General features: G+C 34.2%; 1 protein-coding gene across 1 annotated transcript in view; it reads right to left on the bottom strand.

Moving 5' to 3' along the window:
* SKAP2 (src kinase associated phosphoprotein 2) overlaps positions 1-19,387 on the bottom strand; it is a 163,458-nt gene extending 144,071 nt beyond the window's left edge. Inside the window, exons 1-4 of the mRNA XM_043871888.1 lie at positions 19,159-19,387; positions 9,820-9,925; positions 9,197-9,222; positions 1,765-1,872 (exon numbers count right to left, since the gene is read on the bottom strand). Coding sequence (XP_043727823.1) covers positions 1,765-1,872; positions 9,197-9,222; positions 9,820-9,925; positions 19,159-19,225 — 307 coding nt within the window. The 5' untranslated portion in view covers positions 19,226-19,387. The remainder of the gene's footprint in view (positions 1-1,764; positions 1,873-9,196; positions 9,223-9,819; positions 9,926-19,158) is intronic.

Below are 19,387 nucleotides of genomic sequence, written 5' to 3'. Positions count from 1 at the left end.
AAACAATATTCAAATATTGACAATGCTTTAACAATAAATCTTCTTGTGCTATTAATATATTTCCTGTATATCTGGTTATGAAAACAAACATATGATACATTATTTACCCATAAAAAAAATCATGTAAATGCACTATACAATAGCAATTCACTTTTCCTAACAAATCACTGGCTCTCACAGATATTTAATTGTTGGATTTCTTAGGTTGTGATTTTTTCAAGAAGGTACATAATGCTCTCTTGTACATAAAAATATTTATGCTATTTTGAGAAAGCCTGAGCATATATATTCTATGAATATATTTGTATGTATGTATATGTATATATATTTTCATAAGATAAATATTCTTCATACATGTATACATATAAACAAACTCACTGCTGTATACTAACATTTTACAGACAAGCAAAACAAAACATTGTAATGTGTCTGAAAAATAGTTCAACCCAAACAATAATTTATTGTTTTGCCTGAAAATATTACTTCATCGATGATAAAACATTTTCTAGTAGAAATGCTTTTGAAGATAAGTTAGAAAGGGTAATGCTCTGTTTCATATACTAAGTGTAACTGAAGAGAAATAGGCATTTTTTTTTAAAAAATAGAGCCTATAAGAGAAATTCTTTCCTTTTAAAAGTAGATATTAAATGTTTGCCAAAATGTAAAATTCAACACAAAATGGATATGATTATTGTTGCTACACATTGTACAAAGTTCTGAATATAAAAAAAAAAGATTGTGTTGTTCTGAATCAGTGGTTAGAATGTTTATCACTTATGCATGTACTTGACTTATCCCTGTTCTGCAATAGACATAATTTTATACCTCATAAAAGCAATTTATGTTTCCAAAGGGAATAATCTGGATAACATAAAATGTGGAGTGCTCTGTTGCAGGAAGCATATTTTCATTCAGCAATTGTATTTAGAGATGGAACTGCACAGTTTGATCATCATATAGTGGCAGAAGGCATTATTCATTTCTATGTCTATGTGAAACTTTGAGTGCCACAAATTAATATGCATGGCTAATTTATCAATATGCATTCTTAATTTGTAACTATATATCACCCTCATAGGTCTCTATAGTTCAGATGCACTCAACTGGGTGGCACAACAAAGTACATGCTACAGTAAAAACAAGTTTCATTAACTTTGGAAGTTTTTAAAAATTACTAAGAGATAAAGAATCAATTTTATTACCATTTCAATTAATACAAAATACTATAATATTATTGTATAATGTGGGATATTTTTAGATGACAATTAGAAAAATTAAAATGTATATAAAAGAAGCATTTGATGAAAACTTGTCTCGATGAGAGAAGGCAATGTAGGAATAATTAATTTAATATTTTATGAACTCATTTTGTATGAAGTTTTCAGGAAAAAAGAGATCAAAAACCTTTTTCATTATTTATAAAATAAATAATACAACAAGCCATTAAGCAGCCCAATAAAATTAAGCAAGAATCTGATAATATTAAATTAACCAACAAGTATACTAATAATATTTATATGATCATATGATACAAGTACTGTCCTCAAAATTCAAGTAAAGAAAATTTTCTAGGAGAGGAAGGAACTGCATACTTAGGAAAACCACTAGAGAGAGCTCTTCTGTTCCTTAAAAGGTTCTGGTAAAGGTAAGTTAACTGAAGCTTCTGTGTATATCTGCTTTCTGACAAGATCACCACCTTTACATATTCCATTGTTCTGTGTTAAGAGTGTCAAGAGGTATATTCTATGGGAAAATGTAACATACCATCAGAGGGAGCTTCATCATCTTTATCATATCTTTCTGAGGCTAATGAAATAGTGTCTGGAGGCCCAGCAAAAGGGTCATCATATTCTTCACCATCTTCTGCATCACCTATAAAAGAATCAGAGATAAAAGAATGGATACACATTATAACTGAACCACTCTGCAGTACACCTGAAACTAACATAACATTGTAAATCAACTACACCCCAATATAAAATAAAAAGTAAATTTAAAAATACTATTTAAAAAAACAAACAGAAAAGAATCAGAGAAAAGTCTTTTATAATTTAGCCATCTTTAAAAAGTGTTACTTTGTCAAAGAGGTAAATTGTACTATTAAATTCAGTCACTTTCATGGAAGAACAAAAAAAACTTTTTGAACTAGGTAAAAACAGATCCTATTTTAAAGTATATCTGTTGTAATTTAGATAAAAGTAATAGTTTTTGAAAGTCAGTATACAACTGCTTCTTTCTGTTACAAAAGGAAGGGTACAAGTTACAAAATTATTATGGTCTCTACAAAGATGAATATAAAATAGTAGAAGCAGGTTAAAACATGGTGTGTATCCAAAACAAACAAAACCAAAATAACAGTAAGAGCAACCAAAAAAAATCATGGCAAGCACAAGAAAAAATAACTCTAGTTAATTCCATTTACCTACTCAATAACTGGAAAAATGATGATGAGAAATTGATAAATCAAAGCCATATGAACATTTTACATTTTCAGTAAAAATCACACAATTACACTTGAACAAATTAAAGATACTCAGTTTCAATTTTAAGAGCAGGAATCTTTTACAGAAAAACTGCTTTAAAATCCATATAAACCTTTTAAATTCAGACAAGGTGATTTACAAACTAGACACTTTCAACTTTTCATTCAGTGATACGCTATTTTTTTATATTCTAGCTAATTTTCTAGATGATTTCCAAACCTTAGGCTGATTGGGTGAAGTCATTTAATCTCCACAATAAAATCTTGTGGTTTGGGTTTTTCCATATACTCATTTAGAATAATTGTTTAAAAGAGTGATTCAAACATTTGCTATATACTAGCCATACCTAATCACTCATTCTTCATCCATATTCAACAAGAAAGAAAAAGGTATGCTTAATACATATCAATGATTTGTTAACAATTCAAGCTACTTGTTAGAAATTCAAGAGAAAACCAGCCGCCTGAGGTATTACCTAAAAAACTAAAAACGTTAGTGAAAAATCTCCGTAGGAACCCTCGAGTGCCTCAATATCACTTTTTAGATCACAGTTGTTGGCCAGATCCAGATTAAAGCTACTGGGCTCTCCAAAAGGATGTCTGTAATTCTCTGACATCCTTCTGATGGGTTGCACCTACTTTCACCATATTTTGGTAGAGAAAATAGCATCTTTCAAGACAATACTTTCAAAATAATAAAAATCAATATTCGTACCTATTTTCTTAAAATTCTGACATTTTATCAACATTTATCATCCCTACCCTGGAAGTAAAGATAAGGACATCTCCCACCAAGCCAATGAGAGCAGACTATAGAGATGACTACCTTATCATCCTTAGTGATCACACCATTACGTGCAAAAGGCAAAAAATGCCTTTTTCCCAATTAAAATTCCAAGAAACATGTACAAATATTGCTCTTTCTTCAGATCTTAATTTATCTTTTTTTCAAGATGATCAAAGTACTTCTCAGAACATTCAGTGATTCTTTGTAATATTTCTCTTATGGAATGAAGAGTGGTCTGATTTAAAATATGAGGTAAGACAGAACCTCACAAAATTCTAGTAAAAATATGTTTGAACATGAAATAATAGCTCATGGGATACACAGTTGTAAAGACCACAAAATTCCCAACTGTTCAAGATTGTTAGCGTATCCTTCTATCCCTAACAAAGTAAGAAGTTTTATCTTATAAATTTTCTAAGGTACATCATGAACTATAAATCTTGCTGTGAAAAAAAGTATTAGGACATTTCAACCACATCACCATAACTTAGCAGTTAGCACATTATACTATTAAGAATATATAAACATGACAATAAAGCTAATGATTCATGGAAAGAATCTTTTTAAAAATTCAGGTGCTCAGGCTTAAATCTATTAAACTCTATGTGGAAATAAACAAAAAAATTTTTTAATTTAAAAAAATCAGAATTAGTTTATTACCCTTGGATAACATCTATTGTATACTTTGTGTATATATCCATGTATATACACATACACAGCAAAAAGATCACTATTAAAGCTATAAATACAATAATATTTAATATAAGGGAAGAATATTCTACACAAATTAGTCACTGACATGTTAAAGACCTCTGTGGGTTTTATATTTGTTTTTGTGCTTTTTAAAAAAAAAAAAAAAAGAACAGTTTGGATTGTAAAGTGAAATTATCTTCAATTTCCCCGTTCTAAGAACTGTAGTTCATTTCATAGATTGGTTTTTTAAATTACTATGGCATTTATATTTATCTAAGACAAAAATACATTACATACTGCTATTGGCCTCATTTCTTCCCTCCCAGCCCCCTCCCCCCCCCCCTTTTTAAGCTTCCCTTGAATTTAATTCAGAAAGTAAAGAAGATGAATCTCTGTGGTATCTGTACAGGGTTATTCCCTTTTTAACTTGCATGAAGTTGAAAAAACACATCATTTTTCAAAATGGTCTTCATGTTACTGTTGTTCAGTGATGATTTACCCCTTTTCCCTGACTCTCTAATTTTTTTTCAACTCAACAAAGAGCAGCTATATTATAAGGGGCCTTAATTGAACACAGGGGTCGCTGTTGAGTAGTAGAAAGCATTTTTTCTCCCCAGGGGCTGAGTACTTGCAGCTAGCTATACCTACAAAGATTTCGATAAATTAAAAGGAAAATGTTCAACTTGTGTATGTGTAATAGAAAGCTGAACTCCAAAGCAACAATGAGCATCAGGTAAACGTATCCAATACAATTTACAGACATAATTGAAAGCATTACAGCTAATCAGACATCTAAAAGAAAAGCTTGCTCAAATGAAATGTCTATAGAATCATTAGTTGGCAGCCATTCTATTACAATCACACATAATGTCAGTGGTGCCTTGAGCCTGTGCCAATGACAACAGCATAAATTTTGCATCTCATTTCTATGGTCATAAAATTAATGATCAGTTTAAAAATACTTCTTTGTAAAAGTTATTGCGCAAAGAAAAGACATGAATGTGTCCCTGTTATGTACTCAGAAGGATAATTATAGGGTTGTTGCTCATTAATACTGTTTCTTGTTTCCCTAGAAAAGCATTTGATTTATCCCACAACTTTCAAAAGTTTAATTAACGATACAAAGTTAACAATCTAAAAGACAATGATCCAAGACTTCTTATCCTATAATTTCACTGGCGAGTTAAACAACACAGCAAAATCAAGGCTTAATCGTACCACAGCAACATATTTCTTTGAAAAACATTTTTAAATTTTTAATAGTTGGTTTCAAATCACTATTATCCCTTCTTTTTAACATAGCTCCATGATCAATTAATGTTTTCCTAAATGCCTGGAGATAAAAGCCCAATAGCAATTGAACAGTGATGAGCTCTCCCACTACGAAAGGTGATTTAACCAATCTACTGCTTGTTTTAGCAAATATAGTCCTGTTTTAGATGCAATCAGGTAAACATTAAACTAAATAACATATCTAAAATTCAGATGATAACCATTCCCTTTCACAGAAAATGAAAGACAAACTCGGTGGGGGAAATTATTTGAATGAAAAATATTAATTCCTAATTTTCTACTTAGTTCATGTGTCCAAAATAATTTCTTAAGTAATAATACACAGCTAAATAGACATAATTAAGCATTTAACTTGTCACTTCTTAATGGAATCTGTAGTTTAACTCTTAAAAATTTGGAAGATTTGATTCACCACAAGTAAGATTCTCTCCACAACTCTCCTACCACACAAGGGCTAATTTATAGCATGCAAATATGAGGCAGTTTTAAAGGAAGGATACCATTCCTCAAGCACTTCTACTGCTATAGGCCCCCAAACTCAAATATGCTTAACCCATTTGTATAAGGCCAGAGATGGGGTGGAGGAGCTGCAAGTTATTTGTGCAGATTTCACTGGGGAGCTAACTTTCAACAGAACATATACTATGTTAGGAAGGGTAAAAGAAAGGAAATTTAACATGATCCAAAATGACTTTTCTGCTGCTCTCAAGGATTCCATCAGAACCAACTAAAATGGGTCCCTTCTTACCTAACCACCTTGTTACTCAAAAAAGCAGTTTATTAATAAACTTAATAATACCAATGAGGTCAAAGGAAGTTGCTTTCTCAGTAAATCTATTCATATTCAACATCGATGGAGTTTTAGGACAAAATCCACTAAATAGTTTTAAGGAAAAATATTTTAAAGGAGAAAATGAGTGTTTTTAGTTATGACATCTAAAGGGAACTGTAATATGTTCACATTTTTTAAAGCTGTAGACATCAATATTTGAAAAATATTCTCTTGAAAATATTTGTCTCATGCTAATAATGCATGCCCTTCTTTTAGTAATTTATGGTTTCCTTGAAGTTTATTTGAAGATTGAATTATAAATCAAGATTTACTAAATCTTCTTGATAATGAAGTTGAATCTGAGAATACACATTAATATAATACTGAACACTATGTGCCATGCATAGCTATCTTCACATTATCTTAATCATTCTGTAAAGAAAATAATAATACCAAAGTCATCACTGGAGTAAAACAAGCCTGATATAAGGACAAGATACAACTACAAGTAAATTTTTTTATTATATACCTAATATGTATTAGAAAATTATATTTCATACTCAGTCAACAACACTGTTTACTCAAGTAGTAATGTATTTCAAGTCACATTTACGAGTGCTATGACCTTATCATGTGACAGAGAACAAATTCTAAAACAATCACAATCCTAAAATTAACATAATTCTAGGGCATGAAGCCTATATTTAGGAGTACACTTTATATTATGAGGCTATATTGCAACTAACAATAAAAAACTATGGTTAGATAGTTATGTCACGTACAATATCTAAAGGTTATAAGAAGAGATGTGAGAGGAAAGCAAGGAAGGATGACAGACATCTGTGTACATTAGAGAAAGTAACAAGTCATTTATTCAAGATGAATAAATGTGAATTAATTCACTTTATTTAAGAATGCTCTTCCAGGTCCTTTTTTCTCCCAGTATTATTAAAATGGTACTTAACCATCATGTAAAAAACAGTACTTGAAACAAATAGGAATATAAAGGTAAAAAGGAGGAAAACAGCCTCTGGTCACTTCACTGTGACCCCATATTGACCTGAGAGAGAGGAAACAGCCGAAAGGAATTCTGCCCAGGTCTCCTTGGATAAAGACATTCCAAAAACTCCAAGAAGAAAATGTAAGGAAAAAGAAGAAAAGCAGCATTATCAAAATATATTTAGATGAACTAAATTTATTCAATATAGGATCTATTAATAAATTCTTATTTTTTAAAAAAAAGATGTATTTTGAACAACTGCTTATTCAACAACTAAGCCTGTACTAACATCCCTATAATATTTCTAACAAACGACATGAGTAGTCTTTTTAGAACAGCTGAATTATACTTTAAGGGTAGAATGGCATAAAATTACTTGGCTTCTCATATTTCTCCAAGGTATAGAGCTAATTTATCCACAGGCTTACTTTTGAACAGGCACTCTTGGTGATTAGTTAAGTCAATACAGCAGTACTGAACTACAAATGACTTATTCAGAGGAAAACGATTATGGGGAATCTCTGAATTCTGTGTTATTTGAACTTGTATTCTAGGCTCATTTTTCAATTTTTATCAAATACTATATAAACCTCCATTCTCTTTAGAGACAAAGAATGTATCTCAGTAATGTAATTTTAATATCCACACACCTGAACAAGTCCTAAATTAGAATACCAAAGGGAAAATTCCTATCCCATTATTAAATCATATGCAATTCTGCAATGACTTTATACTCTCACATTTTCTTATCTTAAAAATGTTTAATGTACAAATAATGAAATCACAATGAGAGTCCAACAGTCACTAGAACAAAATGTGTGTTTTAAGAAAAAAGGCAGAATCTGACATGTAATATTCCCCTATAAACAGTGCTTTGTATAAAAGTTATCATAATTAAAATGCATAAATGCATTATTTCTATACTCAACTAAGCAAAATGCAACATGATTAAACCCACAGTTCAGGATTCATTGTAGAGTACAAATAAGTAGGCATTTGTGGAGAGGAGAAGTTTCCTGCTCTTCCCTTTATTTAATAGTGTCTAAAAATTTAACATGGAAAAAAAAAACTCTTATTTCCTCCAATCACAACAATCTTGATGACAATGTGAAAAGAAACTGTGGCTTCCTTTTAACTGTTTGATTTTAGGTTTGTCTGCTTAAGTACTTGGTTTATTGAAACTGTCATTACTCTCTCACTTATCAGTTAGCAGAGATATGAGTTACTCTGTGGTATCTGCTAACTAACCCCAGTTAGAAGATGCTACACGACTCCTCCCAAACCCAGAGCCTAGCTCCACATAGTTAACTGACCTCATGTTTTGACCCTCATACCAGCATCCACAGGCTTCAGGTCATGACCCATGAATTAGCATCATGGGAGTAAGGGCCATCCCAAGTTTCTCTTACAAAACTGAAGACGTCCAAGGTGGAGACTTCCTACGCCTTTCTAAACTTGGTTTTCAGTACACTCAGCAGCTGTCTCTCAAATCTAAAGGAAGACAATCAGCTTACCAGCACTCTCACATATCTCCAAAAAAGGAAACTGAATTACCTTCTCTGAAAATGTCTACTGCATACATTTATTCATCTCAAAAGAAACACAAGAATAATAAAAACTAGCATGTGAAACAGATTTTACTCACATTCGCAAACAAAAATTCATAGTTTTCAAAACAATTATCCTTTAGAAATGTCATCTATGAGCACTCAGTCACAGGCCCTCCTGCTCCCATCACCACTATAAAGTAATCTCTACAGGATTAAATGGTGTTGCGTTGGTATCTTCCCTCTGGCTCACCAAAGGCTTCCATGTATAACTGCAGGTATATACCTTTCTTAACAATTTTCTGCCACCGTGAACTCTAAGAACCACAAAACCTAAGAATGTTAAACACAGATTTCTGTATCAAAAGACGGTGCAGGGTTTTTAACTAATTTGTCTCCTAACTCACACTGATAAAAAGATGCTATCAAAAAGCTAGATAAGCTTTTTAATTTTATTCTCAGCAGGGGGAGCTAGCACTCTCATCTTGAAAGTCTAGGTATACAACACTGAAATTTAAATTTTGATTCCAACTATCAAATTTCAGCATGTGTCAGATTTTCCTATTGAATATCTCTGCAAGGGAAAAAAAAATGACAGGTTTACCAAAACTTGAAAATTTACCTTTGTCTTGAGATTCCTGAAGATAACTGTAAAAGAAAGCAAGAACATTATATTTTAAAATAAAGGTTAACAAATCAAAACAAGATTTAATCAGTGGCAATGATTCAAATCTATTTAAAAATTTATACTATGAATATATAGAGAAAAAAACTACTTCCTACCCTGAAATGGTAATTCCAAAAGGCTAACGAATTTATACTAAAGGTATTTTTAAAGACTCAAGTTACGGTAGTAAAATTAGAATATATTGCTAATGTACAACTTAAATTACATTTATTCATTTGAGTATCTGGAGGTATTTTCCATATTCATGTTAAAATTCTCAACCTACCTAAGCCTTATTAGTGAAACCAAATATTTTCACAAGTAACCAAAATAAACAGTTGGATTTTGCAGAAATACTTAGAAAAATAGATAATCAAGAGCCTTCACAAAAAAGGGTTTTATGATAAGGATGTCTGTTTTTAAAAATTATTATAGTAGAAATAGTTTGTCCTTTAAAATACTTCAATTAGATTAGAATCTAAAAAATTTAATTCCACAATTATCAGTCCTTCATTAAAATGTTAATTACACCTCTTCTAAGTAAGAAATAAGTAATAAAAGGCAAGTAAGTGACTTACATAGACTTTACATCTTTTATCTTCTTAACAAGGGAGTCTCTCTTTTCCTTTGCTTTCTTGGATAAATTTTCCCCTCTCAGTATGTCTGCTACAAATGTTTCAACATCTAAACCATGAAATATAAGAAAAAGGACACAAATTATAGGAAAGAATCATTTTTTTGTGAAGACAAATAGGATAATGATTGTTTCTACCCATAAGTACTAATATCTGTACAATTTGTTACAGTTATTTATCAATCCAAAGCATAACAGTTGAAGTATGTTTCAAACACTAAATTGGATAAATCTGTTCACCACTTAGCTAATAAAATGTGTATGTTCTACTTATGCTTAGCACAGCGAATGCTATTTGAATGTTTGGCATCATTAAACCAGGAAGAAATATGCAAGTTTTAATCAACTATGGTGCCCCATAAACAAATTCTCTTGTATAAAAGCAAGCACAGAGTTTACATGCATATGTTACTATTATTTTATAGTACTTTGTAAGTTCCTATACGAACAGGTCATTCACAATATTATATCAATAAAAGCTAATGTCTCTGGCAAAGGCTGCTTTTCCCAGTGCAATCAACTTTCAGTCATATGTCATGCTTAACTGCTTTAAAGGAAAAAAAAAAAATCCCTTATTCTAGCCAAGATTTCCAAATTAAACCCTCTTCTTTCCTACCTGCCCCATCCACTCTGGCCAGCTATTCTCAAATAAAAAAGATAATCAGTTGTGTGGTTTTGTGTGCTCCTGTATCCTGTCTTGGCATTACTACCTGGAAATACTTATTAAAATAAAGGAAAAAGTGGCAAAAATAGATTTATCCACTATTTTAAAATATAGTAACCAACAGAAAACATATTTCTATGGCCTCATGCACAATTTCACATAGCCTTCTTTTTTAATTTAATAAACTTTTATGCTGCTTTTTAATTCTAATGTGCAATGCCATCAAATTCTTACTGGTTTGATTTTATAATAGCCCCACTCTTATTGTTCATGAAACACTGTACAATTTTAATTTTATAATCAGAATTTAAAATCTCAATGAGATATTTAATATAGAGGATACCATTAAAATTTTTTCAGTAGATATGCCTATAAACCACCCATATTTCATATTGAAGAGATGTGTATATGTTCTATTTTCTTTTTATTTAACTAATTTGTCTCCTAACTCACACTGATAAAAGGATGGTATCAAAATATACAATAATATTATATTTAATTAATTCAAAGCATTATAACAAATAGTCTTTCAACTGTACTTATAATTACCAAGTTAAAACCTAGTATTTGAAGCAGATGTTATAATTGATTTTAAATTCTTGATTACAAAACTACCTTGATCCAATGAGCAAAGCTGATTAAACTGTTATTCTACACACTCTTTATAAATAAATTATGTAAAGGTGAGTTTTCAATAAATCAATATGACAAGTGAAATAATTAAAATTTAGTCTTGGAATAATTTTTTTAAATAGCTCTCTGGTTTGAAGTCCATTACTGACATGTTAAAAGTATCTAAAAAAACAAAAGCAAAATGTCACAGCTTCTCTTTCCTTGAGCTGTCCATGTTTTGAAGAGGGGGACACAGAGACATAATCCAGTACCACTGCAAATTAGACCCACACCTCTAAATGAGTTCAAAACATCCAGACTTATTTTTTAAAAAGCACTCTCTTCCCAACTCTAAATTTTGTACCTAGAGGAGTAAGCAACCTCTGGACATTCAGATTATTAGCTGAAATGGAAAAAATCATTGGCTTCTTGAGATGACTCCAATAAATCTACTAAGAAAGTGAAGTAAGAGGAGTAGCACCTCTTACTCCAAGTACACTCAGTACTTGGGAGAATCACTGGCATAATGACTGGTAAATAGTGTGCTTAATGTAACTCTCACTCCGTATTTGTCTTTAATTCCCTCATCCACACGAGCATTTAATTGCCTATTTTACATTTTCATTATACAATCCAAGTTTAAACAAACGGGATCTATTTTCTATCTCCGGAAGCAATAACAGAACGAATTGCAGCCCAAGAGTTATTCCTTTACAAGGTCTTTTCAGTTCTATAAAAACTCAGAAAACAAAAAGCTTAACGTTCTATATAGTGTTCCCTAACAGTGCCAAAAAACATTTTTAAATTATTGAGGCTATGCTATTTTATGAGGAAATACTTGTTGAAAGAGTGTGAGACTTCAGGAATAATCTGCAGTTTGTTTTCTTAGGGGGAGGCGCTTCAGAGATTGCTCAAGAGGAAAATTCTGTATTTTTAGAGTAGTCAGTGTATTTATTCCTAAACTTATCCCAGAAAAGCGGTTTAAGGCAACAAAAAAGATTAATAAACATTGATTATTTTTTAAGATTACTTCACAAAGGAGATATGAAAAGCATAGAACCTGCTTTGGGTTCCCCACCCCCCCTTTTTTTTCTATTTTTTTTTTTAAAACAAGAACTTCAAAGTGGAAGTGATTCTTGAAATATTCTTAGTTTGTTGGTGCCCACAGACTCAACTGGTCTTCGAGTTTTTGGGAAAAAAAAAAAAATTTTTTTTTTGTCTTTCTTTCTGAAAATCCATACAGTGCCCATTTATTTTGAAATCGAACTAAACCAGCCTCTCGCAGACACAGGAGACCCCGTGGACGTGCCCGCGGCTTTCGCCGAACACCGACCGGCTCCCACGGCGCAAAGATAGAGTGGGTGCTGAGAAGTTACTCCAGCTTCACCGTAAGATGCTTGAGCTCCGCAGTCCGAGACACTTGGAATGTTAAGCCCCAGGGTTCCCGCCATCAGAGCTGGGAGCAGAGAGCACTGGTTTGGGGCAGCGCCCTAGCTAGACAAATGGGATGGATCTGTGACTTTGTAGCTCAGAGCCAGGGTTATATTTCAAAAGCAAGCAATAAAAGTCCTAGGCGAATCAAGCACTTCCCTGGCAGGTTGGAAAAGAGATCTGAAGCTTTTTATTGTGCTCTGAATAGCCTTGCAAACGGTAAACTAGCAAGCCCTCTCCTGCCTTCCTTTAGGGGTCGTGTCCCTCTGTTAATATGTAGATTTCACTGACTCCAGACTGCCTGTAATTCGGGGAACAGCCGTAATTAGATTACAAGAAAAGGTCAGCCTGCGTCTTCGTTGGCCTCTTGGCCTGGTGAGTTCGATAGAATTCCTCGTTCTCGGAGGAGGAAATCTCGGCTCACTCGCGTACTCCGCGGGAGAGGAGAAGCTTAGGGACCCACCCGGCCACGTGGAGAAAGCTTAGTTCCGGCGCCCCCAAACAGCGGGTCAACCCCTAAACACCGCCGCTCACCTAGACCGCAGGTCAGAGCCACCAGCATTTAACCCCATCTCCATCCGCTTCTGTCCCCAAGTCATCATCAAGGAAAAAGTTACTCAGCGAATACCAATGTGGTGGTGATTTTTGCTCCTGTTACACCTTAACACTGTCAAGAGTAAACCTGATCTAGTTTAACTGTAAAGATACGGGGGAGAGGGCCACTGAAAATAATCTGATTTGCGACTGCTCTGTAGATAAATGTTAAGGTTTGAAAACAGAATTAAAAGATGATATCATGTCTTGGCTCAGCAATCTCAAACAGTTTAAGTAAGAAAACTCTCAATAATCATCTCAATCCCTAACAGGCAAATACTTAACACACACCACAACACCGCGTGGTACTCCAATTTTCCTTTTTTTTTCTTCTTTCTTTTCTTGTACATACGACCCCCTAGAAAAACTGCCACTCATCTCCCCCCTAGAGCCCCAAAGGCTAGGACAGGTATCTAACACATACACACACACACAGGCGCACGCGCTAACAGTTTACTACCAATTTCCATACTGATTACAGAGTGAAAAAGTGAAACCACACGAGGTTATAACCGTTTTTAAATTCTTGCAGACTATAAACTGTCAGCTTCTCCAAGCTGAGTACATAGCACAGGTTCCTACTTTTAAACAAAGACAGGCTTTGACCACTTGCCTTCATATCCTCCACCAGCAAACAGCCTGGAATATGACTTCCAGACTGGTGAGTGTAAACAAGTCACAAAGATAACACCTGGTGTGTCTTCTGCCTAGTCCCCCAATCAGCCAATACTTCACCTCCCTGGGCAGGCATGCAAGTGTGCAGACACACACACAAAACCTCTGTTATGGCCTGAATTGTATAGAAGAGAGAGGCAAGAATTAAAGTGAATCCACTACCATGTACTCAGCCCCATATCAACAAAATGAGTGTAAAACCAATCAAACCATACTCCCATACCCCAAATAGCTTTACTACTTAATTCCACAACTTTCTCTACTTTATGAATTGGGCCAAATTTCACTTTGTATTCATTGAGGTGCTATCACTAAACTTAAGGTGGTAAGAATTCCAGCCTATAATTGAAGTTGGCACCAAAACAAAAAGAGAAGCTTTTCATCTCTGGTAAAGGAGGGTATGGTCTCACCAAACATGCACTGGTGAAAACATAAAATCTGTTATGTTTATGAAAACATAAAATCTACATGTACACTGGGTACATGTAGACCAGTTAAGCTCAATGCCCAAAGTTGGGAAACGGCTAATTGAAAAGTTACTGATTTGTCTAATAAATGTCTTTCTCTTGATTACTCAAGCACTTTTATAGGTCATGGTTGAATGTGGACTTTTCAAACATGGAAAAAGGGACATGAGCAAGCACAAGAAGTTCTCACAGTATGATAAGTAAAACATACCTGGGTCTTACCATCCATTCATCTGACAAAATTTTCAAAATGGGCTTTGGAGGCTAAATGATTTATTTTGATAGGAAACTGGACTGTTGAAGAATAGAGATGAACATTTTTCACCTCTAAAAGATGACTCTTGATAAATAGCACTTTAAAATGACCAAAATCTTATTTTCAAAGAAGCCACAGTGAATAAAACATTAATCTGAGATTTACACTATATTCATTGTTAGGTAGCATCTATTGCAATGTATTCACCATGTGATTGAAAAAGAAATGTAAACTCAGTGGAATGAAAAAGATAGACTTGGCTTTAATTGAAAAAGACAAACTAAGTGAATAATGAGTATATAAAAACTAGCCTATGCCACTTTTATCACCCATATATGACACTTAATCTTAAATTTATGAGAGACAACTGAACTGTGTTTCAAATCACCAGAGGCTTTTCCCACTCTGTTGTTTCTACCTTCTTTCCAGTAATGCTGGATAAAGTAGAGCTAAACTCATTTAGAAATTTTTAAATTTTTATACTTCTCCTTTTTAGTATATTTAAATTTCTTTTTTAAAAGAAAACCAGTGATAATTTGGATTGAGTAGCTATAAAATTATGCATACAAGCATACTATCAAGAGCTTTGTTTAGTAATCTGAGATGAAAATACTTTAAAAGGAAAGTCATGAAAAAAAAAAGCCAATCAGAAATTCCTGCCAAGAAAAAGTAGGATATTGTATGCTGGGCAAATAATTTTCCTAATATCACATCTTAAGTCATCTATGTTATTTGACCCATATAAGAAACTACCAGTTTCTCGTCCCTTGATTTACAAACATATATTCCTACTTCTAGAAGAGAAAATCTTAGAAGTGTCATGGACTGATTTCACTGTAAGATCTAATGTTCTCCTATCAACTTTAAACTCATTAGTTATTACTGTCAAAATGGGGCAGGCTTGTTCTTGCTCTGTAGGAAAGCCAGGTGCTAAGGAAGTAGGTGACCATTGGTGACTCAGTAGGTGGCACTCTTCCCTTTATGTACTTGCCCAATGCCCCAGAAGGAAGTTACGGGGCACTAGATACACTACCAATGATTCTCAGAAGACAAACAAAACCAAAATGTTGACCAAATTTTAAATGGAACTTGAAAGGTAGAAATCAAACCATACTATTCTTAGCATTCAAAAAAAAGGGTCTACCTCTATCTCAGCTGAATTGCATTACTTATCTAGTGTCCCTAAAGGGATTATCAATTATGTGTGAAGGTTTTTAAAAATGTCCTAGAAATTCCCAATAGAGGAAAATGCAATATTTCTAATCAAGACTGCCAAGTGAACAAACTCTCAGGATCACTTTGCAGACACACTCTCGTTATTGTTTGTTTTGGGTTTGATTTTTTTCAGAGTACATACTGACAACCACCATTTTCTTCCTTCAACATTGGTTTCATTTTCTATCTCAATAAAAAGAAACTGGCATTTTCCTACAGCTTTCTTTTTTAAATGTGCTGTCCTAATACAAATGAATGAGAATATCAGACTGCAAACCTCGAACAGACCAGTATTCAAAGGGAGATTAAACGAGATTGGGGGGGGGGGGGCGGTTAATTCCTCTCACTTTCTTGCCTGCCTGGAGGAAAAACTCACATAAATCAAGATTATTCTTGCTGTTCATCCTAGTCAAAATATTTGGACGTGGGAGAAGATTATAGGGACAAAATTTGGGATTATCCTTTGTTTCTATTTATCCAAGCTAAACTTGTTCTTCCATTGCTGTGAAAAAAAAAATTAAAGGTTGCCTGTATTGCATGTGGCAGTTTGCAACGTGCTTTTAACAAAAATCTGTAAATCTTTTTGTACTCATAGGACAAGAAAATAATTCAATACTTTTTATAAAAACTATAGGTTTTCAACATTGAATATACTGATTCCATGGAAATATAAATAACTACAAACTATATAGCCAGTTTCTAAAGCGCATCATCAAATGTGAGTTAAGAATGACAACCTCTATGGATTTTTACATTTCTACAGCACGTTTTTAAGCAAAGGAATAGGAAGGAGGGGGAACAAACATTGAAAAGAAAGACTAAAATTACTATAATCAAAAGGAAAAATAAAAGAGAAAGAAAATAATAAAAAATTGATAAGGATACATTTGAGCACCTACCTCTATCAAGCAGTTGAAATGTCAAACATTTAATACATCTGAGTGACATAATAATTTGGATAAACGGGACAAAGAACATAATGGGAGCTATCCAAACTTTTTTTTGATAGGCATATCTTTTGACTTTGATTCTTTCTTTCTGAAGGGATTTTAAATGCTTGAAAAGTTTAGTTCTTTATCTTTCCTGCCTTGGAATTCTAGCATAGTGCCCTGCATTCTAAGAGCACTCAACTGTTAACTACAAGCACTACTGCCAACATGTCCTTAGTTTCAAAGAACAAACCAGGTAAGCCAGCAATATCTTTAAAATTCAAACCAATGCCAACTCTTCTTCTATAGTTTTAATAATTTTAAATCTAACCATATCCTATTAGTCCAACACTTGAATAAAACAAAATGTGAGCAAAACTGCTGATCTCACTTATTCTTTAAAACTTCTCTACAAAAAAAGATTTTAATTAAAGTCAGCCATAAAACATTAACTATTTTTCTTCAAATGGCTAGTTTAAAAAGAAAACTGAAAAACACTGGTTCACTTGTTTCAATTCTTTAAAGTATATCTCATCATAGACATTTATATTTCCTCATAGCCATACCTCTTGAAAATACCCTCTGAAAATACAGTATAAGCCAAATTTGTAATTGCTGGAACTTTAATGTTTTAATATTTGTTCTTAATATTTCATGTGTTTTAATATGTGATTTACTTCAATAATGTCAAATACTAAAAATGTCAAGAAGATTATTTTTGAAATGCTAATTTCAGATATTATTGGCTAAAGTATATACGAAGTTAGCAATGGCAGATAACCTAAATATTATTTAATTCTGAGCTTTCAATTAAATTACACAAATAAGGGCTACACGAAATACTTGTAACCCATGGGGATCAGAAAATAAAGAATCTCATAACCTATATATCATACTATCTGCAAATTATGCCTGTGGATCCAGATTACAAACTGTTTACTGTGGAGCTGTCAAGCTTTAAAAGCATGTATCCAGGGGCCTATGCTTTACTTCTTAAATTCAAAAATTCAGACCTAAAATATCCTGAAGATGGTGACTTCTCTTTTTAGAGTTATGATCAACAGTTCTCTAACCTGGTAAAATAATATTCTAAGCAAGGAATCCCAGCATGGTAACAACACACGTGTAACTGTAGTCAAACAAAGTCAGCGCTCACTTGAAACTCTCATAGAATGGAATAAAAGCTGCCTTGACTCAGCCCCTACAGTTCTTTCAGTATATCCCATAATGGTGCCCATTAACAGGAGGCATCTCTTAGAGTAAAACACTGCCCCACCACAAATGCACTCATAGCACTGCAACCACGTTCACAAAACATGTCTGCATTCATACACTATTCGTTTTATTTTCTCTAACAACATATTAAGAGATTTAGTCTCACAGTGCTCTAACTACATATAATGCCACATTTTAAATATTGCTTTAAGAGTTAAAATAAGCAAATTCTATCACAGGCATCTAAGAGAAACTTTTAACCCAGTATTTCATGACCAATATTGAAAGATACTTAAAGTAAAAATTTTAGATCAAAATTCAATATTCAGAATTCTGATGGACACATGACAAAGTGAATAATGGGAAGAATTCCAGAGCATCAGGATAGGTAAAATTTTTGCTACCCCAGAAAAGGATGTATTTTCTACGTTGTGCAGAAATATAAGTTTTTATTGGCCCCCAGCGAAAACACACATCTCCCATCCTAGATAACGAACTAGCAGTGGATTTGTAACAGCCTTAAAGAATGCATCTTTAATTCCTAAGTTCCTACAAACGGTGACTTAAGACTGAAAAGGGGAAGATGGGGGTGCAAATACGAAATACTGTACATTCATCGTCACAGGAAGCTGGACTTTAACACATCCTTCCTTTTTTGCTGTAACATGTTCCTCAGGCTGAAGACAAGTGGTCATTTGAGAGTCAGGCCCCCTTTGAAAGTCTCAAATATGGGTGGGCTGAATGTTCAAGAAAAATGGGAGTTTTAGAAATGACAAACCCTATGGTCCCATAACGCCTAACTCCTAACCCCTGTAGCTCAGAAATCTCTTTCTCTTCCATCGGCCAGGGGACCAAAGAACTAGTTCTTTGACTTCTCTTTCCTTCCCCATCTCTTTCTGTGACACACACACACACACACGCAGTCCTCACGATACCCTGATCGCGCGCGCGCACACACACACAATCTTCACGATACCCTGATCGCGTTAGTAAAGCCCACCAAGAAGGGCTTCCCCCATCCTCGCACCAAATTTCAACACACACGCCCACTCCCATTCTCACATCCCACTTCCCCACTCCCAGTCCCGCTCCCACGGGGCAGGAGGCGTGGGGAGAGCCAGGCGGGAGGGTAGAGACTCCGAATGCTTCTGTCCCCACCGGCTCGCCGTCCCCGCGCCCGCGCCCCCGCCCCCGCCACGTTACCCGCCCCCTTCCCGCTTTTTACCTGCCAACAGGTTCCTAATTTCCTCGGGGAGGGGGTAGGGAGAGGACGTGCTGCTGGGGTTGGGCATGTTAGGGAGCTCGGGGCGTGAGGGGGAAGGATCTGTGCTGAAAGGGGAACCGACCCGCTAGGGTTGCGGCTGCGATCTAGACTCGGACTATCCCGGTAAGGACAGCGGGGCCAAGAGTCCGGACACTGCCAAGCCGAGGCTCATAACAAGGAAGTCACTGAA

This window comes from Cervus elaphus, chromosome 18 (assembly GCF_910594005.1).
Source record: "Cervus elaphus chromosome 18, mCerEla1.1, whole genome shotgun sequence".
NCBI classification, from domain to species: Eukaryota; Metazoa; Chordata; class Mammalia; order Artiodactyla; family Cervidae; genus Cervus; species Cervus elaphus.
This window is presented reverse-complemented; position numbering and strand designations above follow the sequence as displayed.